General features: G+C 40.8%; 1 protein-coding gene across 1 annotated transcript; it reads left to right on the forward strand.

Annotated features, from left to right (window-relative positions):
* Positions 1-578: 578 nt before the first annotated feature.
* LOC137941955 (protein ALTERED PHOSPHATE STARVATION RESPONSE 1-like) lies at positions 579-4870 on the forward strand. Its single transcript, XM_068787588.1, has 6 exons — positions 579-660; positions 1671-1775; positions 1913-3129; positions 3235-3446; positions 3614-3837; positions 4038-4870. The coding sequence occupies exons 3-6, from the start codon at positions 2025-2027 to the stop codon at positions 4726-4728; spliced, it is 2232 nt and encodes a 743-aa protein (XP_068643689.1). The 5' UTR covers positions 579-660; positions 1671-1775; positions 1913-2024; the 3' UTR covers positions 4729-4870.
* The last annotated feature ends 608 nt before the right edge of the window (positions 4871-5478 follow it).

Below are 5478 nucleotides of genomic sequence, written 5' to 3' on the forward strand. Positions count from 1 at the left end.
TTACTATATTTGATGACTCGTGGGTTGACTCGAGTTTGAGAGCCGTAGGTCGGTTCGGAGAATTGGATTCTTTACCTGTTTTTATAGTCCGATTTTAAATCTCAATCACAAAACCATGTTTTTGAAACGAAAATAAAAAAAAGAAAAAACATTATTATTAAAAATGAAATAATTTATTAAATCAGTATTTTTAGTCATGTGAAGAAACAATGATTGGTAAGTGCAAGAGGCGTGACAATTGTGAGATACTCATCTTGCATGATATCAATATCATTTGGACGAATATGTTCGGCCCTAGTCACATGATTCGCAGTCTTGAATCATGATTTCCCCTGCCGAGAAGGGGCCAGCGATGGACGGCCTGGATTCTTTCTTCCCGACGAGATACGCTATCCACGGGCCTCTCCTAGATCACGAGCTTTGGACCTCCACAGAGCGACAAGAACATAACGAGACAAGGGAGGGGCAATATAGTAGTTTAGTTCAATTTGAAAGGCATTTACTCAACGTTGTGGTATTCCTCTTTTTGTGTTTATTCTTCCCTTTAATTTTTTTCCTTCTTTTTTCTTCCTCTATCCGAACGAAGCTCTGTTCACTCTCAGTTTACCGTTGCTTGCTCTCAACGTTCTTCTTCCATCGCTCGCTGGTTCGCAAAATCAGGTCTCTTTCGATTTTATTCCTTCTCGAATTCGGAATTATTCTTGATTTTTCGACTTGAGGGTTTTCATCGTCATTGTCTTATCTATCTGGGTCTTTGCGAACTTTTTTCTGCTTTTTTTAGTTTCTTCTTTTGCTTTTGAGACATTGCGCCTGTAGGTGCTTCTTTTTGTCTGTGATGGATTGCTAATGTGTAGGGCTGTTAAAAGTCTTTTTTTAATGGATGGGTGTTTTAGATTGCTTTTGCAATTTAATGTTCTTGCGATCATCTCTACTCTGTTTGCGGAAATTTTTGGAGGTGGCTTGGTTATGGCGATAATTTTTTCAGTCAAATTATATGTACTTTTCATGTATTTCTCTTAACTTTCTTCATGTAAACGTACTGTAGATTTTTTTTCTTCTCTGTTTTGTTCTGTCATTTGGCGAGATGTAATCGCAAAGATTTTCGGTCGTTTGCTTGACTAAACAACCTTGCGAAAATTCATCTGCCTTTTGAGTCTCACACTCTTGATTTTTGCGTTTTCCATTTTGCAATTTGTAGCTAGTTTTTGGCTAAGCAAATGAATGTTCCCGTTGCTTTTGATTTGTTGATCAGAGTTTTGTGTCTCTCTCGCGGTGAAGTATTGCGCTCAGCGGAGCTCAAGGCACTGGGAAAAATCTTCCTACTGATGCTTTCCGAGTCTTGGTGTATTTGTTCCCTTTTAACATTATTTAGCAATGCCTTGTGTTTTAATTAAAATTGCAATCTTCGTTTTTATTTTTTATTTTTTATTTTTTATTTTTCTTTCTTGGATTCTTCCTCGGAGTTATTTTTCATTTTGGTTCTGAGGAATTGTATCTTTTTCTCATTTTGATCCCTTATCGCAGTAACTCCTCTAATCCTTCTTAACGGTTCCCTTTCGTTCATCATTTTTGGGTCTTCGGGGAACGTTTTTACCCGTGATTTTCTTTCAGACTTTTTCATTATGGGTTTCTTCCGAAAGTGCTAAACTTTGTTCTTTCCTTACTTTCAGCTGTGGTGAAGTTTCTTCCTTTCGGATATGGATTTGGAGGTTTCTGTTTCAACGTAAGATCGAGAACGAGAACGGAAGTATTAAGCGAACTAATTTCTGCTCGAGGTTTGTTTCATGCATTTCCCAGTATTCTACGTATGGCTTCATGATTAAGAAAAGGACACTCTTTGTTCGTTCTGTAGTTATTTTCCCAAAATAATGCCGTTCAGTTTGGTCGTAATCTTCCAAATTTTGTTTTGCAGAACTTGCCTATAAAATCCTATGAATTTTGGCCGGACAACTGGTTTGTTTTTGTCCAATTGCATTTTTTATTCAAGTCTCTCCAACTCTTAGAGAGATAGACATTGAAGAGAAATGGGATGTTCTACTTCGAAGTTGGATGATGAAGAGGCTGTCCAACTCTGTAAAGATCGAAAAAGGTTCATCAAACAAGCAATCGAATATAGAACTAATTTTGCTGCTGGCCACATTGCATATATCCAGTCTCTGAAACGAGTCTCTGCTGCTCTAAGGAATTATGTGGAGGGAGACGAACCCCGGGAATTTTTCTCTGATTCATACTCAAATCCCCTGTTTACACCCATTAAAAATAGGGGACCTGATATAGTTGCCATTCCTCTCAAATCCTTCACCCCAACCCCCCTTCCGTCTACAACCGGTTCCTCTCGTACAGTGAATTATCTTCGACCAGGTGGGAACCCCCCAATTTCCGTGGAAGAGATGCCTCCATCGCCAGAGACTATAAGAATTCAAACCTTCTCGCCGGCGCATCATTTCGGAATAGATGGTTTCTTTGCGATGGATCCACCGCATATGCAGTCATCATTCTTCTCTTCACCACTGAATAGTCGGCCAAGCTTTCCCCCTCCATCACCTCCAACTTCCCAGTGGGACTTTTTCTGGAACCCCTTCTCATCATTAGATACATACGGGTATCCAAACCGGAGCAGTCTCGATCGAATCACAGTCGATCATGACGAGATCAATGGGTTGAGACAGGTCCGCGAAGAGGAAGGGATCCCTGATTTGGAAGAAGAGGACGAAGAGGAACAGATATCGAATGACAGAGAAAAGAGTGACGAGAGATCTAAGATCGATTCGGGATGTGACAGTGAAACAAGTTCAAGCCATGACAAAGTGGAAATCGAAGTGGAAACAGACACTGAGCATGAAGCGAAAGGATTGCAATCTCATACAGTAGAGAGTGTAGCAGTATCAGAAGCACGGAATAATGTAGAACTTGAGCTGAGTAATGAAGAAAGAGCAGTCGAAGAAACGGGAACAAGGGAGGAAACACCTGGTTTCACTGTTTACGTAAACCGGAGGCCAACGAGCATGGCCGAAGTGGTCAAGGACCTTGAAACCCAATTCATGATAGTCTGTGACGCTGCTAATGAGATTTCAAACTTGTTGGAAGCAAGCAGAGCACTGTACTCTTCGACATCAAATGACCTCACAGGTATTCTTCCTAAACAGATATTAAACGACCATATATTCAATCTTTTGGGAATGGGAAGTACTTAATTGCTTGCTTGTAACATTTTTCGTTTCGAATTGTGAACAGCTGCTAAATTGTTAAACCCTGTTGCTCTGTTTCGGTCTGCATCGTCCCGATCAACATCATCTAGGTTCTTCCATGCTTCTTCAAGCTCAAGAGACGATTGTTATGACACTAGTAGTGATATCTCTGACGAATCCTGCATGTTTTCTGGGAGCCATCAGTCTACACTGGACCGCTTATATGCATGGGAGAAGAAGCTGTACGAAGAGGTCAAGGTACTCTTCTCATTCTTTGCTCAACAATCGGAAACAATTTTACCCGAAGGATCTCTAGTGCCTTCTTTATTTGGATTGGATCATATAAATATCAAAACTATACAACATTTTCTATAAGGGATCTTCTCGTCGACACTAATTGAAATTTTTTTCTTTTATTTTGACAGTCAGGAGAAAGGATACGGATAGCATATGAGAAGAAGTGTATGCAACTTAGGAATCAAGATGTAAAAGGAGAAGATCCTTCTGTGGTGGATAAAACAAGAGCAGCTGTAAGGGATCTTCAGACGCAGATAAAGGTCTCAATACATTCGATAGAGTCTATTTCGAAGAGAATCGAAACATTGAGGGATGAGGAACTGTACCCGCAGCTGATAGAGTTGATGCAGGGGTGGGTGTGTTAATTTTTCGCACCATTCTTCTTCTCTGAGACTATAATTGACTTGTTTTAATTGTTCCTGTTCAGTTTTAAAACCGTTCTTGTAAAAATTAATCAAGGGGAGATTATGACTGCATGATTACTTCCTTTGAAATCTTATAAAACTTGATTGTAGAAATTCGATTAATTTATTCGTTTCCTGGCAATGGCAGATTAACAAGGATGTGGCGGGTGATGACAAAGTGCCATCAATCTCAGAAAAACAGAGTCGATGAAGCCAAGCTCCTTTTAGCTTCTACACCCAAAAAATGCACCCCAGATAAGCTCTCAGGGTTCTCATCCCCCTCGCCCCACGGACTCGCTCGGTCGGCCTCCAACCTCGAATCCGAGCTGCGGAACTGGCGCTCCTGCTTCCAGTCGTGGATCGCCTCTCAACGATCTTACGTCCGAGCGCTCACCGGGTGGGCCCTCCGCTGCACCCGGTCGACTGACACCGAAAGGCTCCCTTTCTCTCCCCGCCGTTCCGGCCCGGCTCCACCCATCTTCTCCATGTGCATCTTATGGTCTAGGTTCCTGGATCGGATGAGCGAGATCCCCGTAGTCGACGGGTTGGATTTCTTCGCCGCCGGAATCGGGTCAATGTGCAATCAGATGAGAGAAGAGGAGGCGAGGAGAAAACGGTTGAGCAGCGGTGGAGTGGGAGAGATGGAATTGGTGGAGATTGAAGATAAAGTGGCGGAGGAAGAGAAGACGGCGGAAGTAGCCGTTAAAGTTTTGTGCGCCGGGATGGCGGTCGCAGTCGCGTCGTTGACGGAATTCGCCGGTTGTTCGGCGGAAGGTTACGAGGAGCTTGTCAAGCAGTGGGAGAAGGATACGTGGCAGAAGGTGAAGGTCGGGGTGTAACCGTAAACACAAAAATGTGCACTCGTTGACTATAGTGGGGGAGGGGGGCAGGTGCACCCACCCCTACCGTAAGTACCAAGCTGAGAGTGCACACTATTTTTTTTATCACAAGGTCCAATTCTCTTGGCAATTGGATTTCTAATAGACCATTTTGGGGAGTGTACAAATAACAACTCAAAAATCTAATTTAGATGGAAAAATCAGATTAACACCTATATGCACTCATTAATCATCTTTGATTAACTATATGCTATTTACCTTTAGATGCAAATAAAGGGAAGATTAGTTAAACAATCCTCTCAATTAAAATAATCATAAAATATACTAAAAATTGTGTAGGTTATGGTCTATTGAATCAGATTTAATCCTTGACTTTGAATTTGATCAAAACTTGGTTGAATTTGTTTGATTCAATCTATAACATTAGTTTTCTCCTTTGTAGGTTTTGGCTTGGGCATTGGACCTACAAGCTTTGAATCCTTTGCCGTAACAATGCGATGGAGATAAAAATGGAAAAATATATACGGCATCATCTGAATCAATTTAGGTTGTGTGTGGAACACAAAAAGTGGACATAAACTAAATAGAAAGAGAAGAAAAAATTTATTTTCTCTTGTTTTGATGCCTATGGAAAACGAGAAAAAAAAATGGAAGAAGTTTGGATACAAATGAAAAAAGAAAAAAAAATAAAAATTAGCAATATTTTAAATTTGTTATGATTAAGATTTTCTCTAAAGTTTTCATTTTTTT

Source organism: Aristolochia californica, unplaced genomic scaffold, assembly GCF_029961685.1.
Source record: "Aristolochia californica isolate CCGP_79_NKW_82.1479 unplaced genomic scaffold, dmAriCali1.0.hap1 SCAF_9, whole genome shotgun sequence".
NCBI lineage: Eukaryota > Viridiplantae > Streptophyta > Magnoliopsida > Piperales > Aristolochiaceae > Aristolochia > Aristolochia californica.

What these genes read in the sequence shown, in the direction of transcription:
- LOC137941955 (XM_068787588.1), top strand. Translation starts at nt 2,025, where the DNA reads ATGGGATGTTCTACTTCGAAGTTGGATGATGAAGAGGCTGTCCAACTC. An exon ending in AGCTGTACGAAGAGGTCAAG is followed by an intron (nt 3,447 to 3,613) that starts GTACTCTTCTCA and finishes TTATTTTGACAG; the next exon opens with TCAGGAGAAAGGATACGGAT. An exon ending in CTGATAGAGTTGATGCAGGG is followed by an intron (nt 3,838 to 4,037) that starts GTGGGTGTGTTA and finishes TGGCAATGGCAG; the next exon opens with ATTAACAAGGATGTGGCGGG.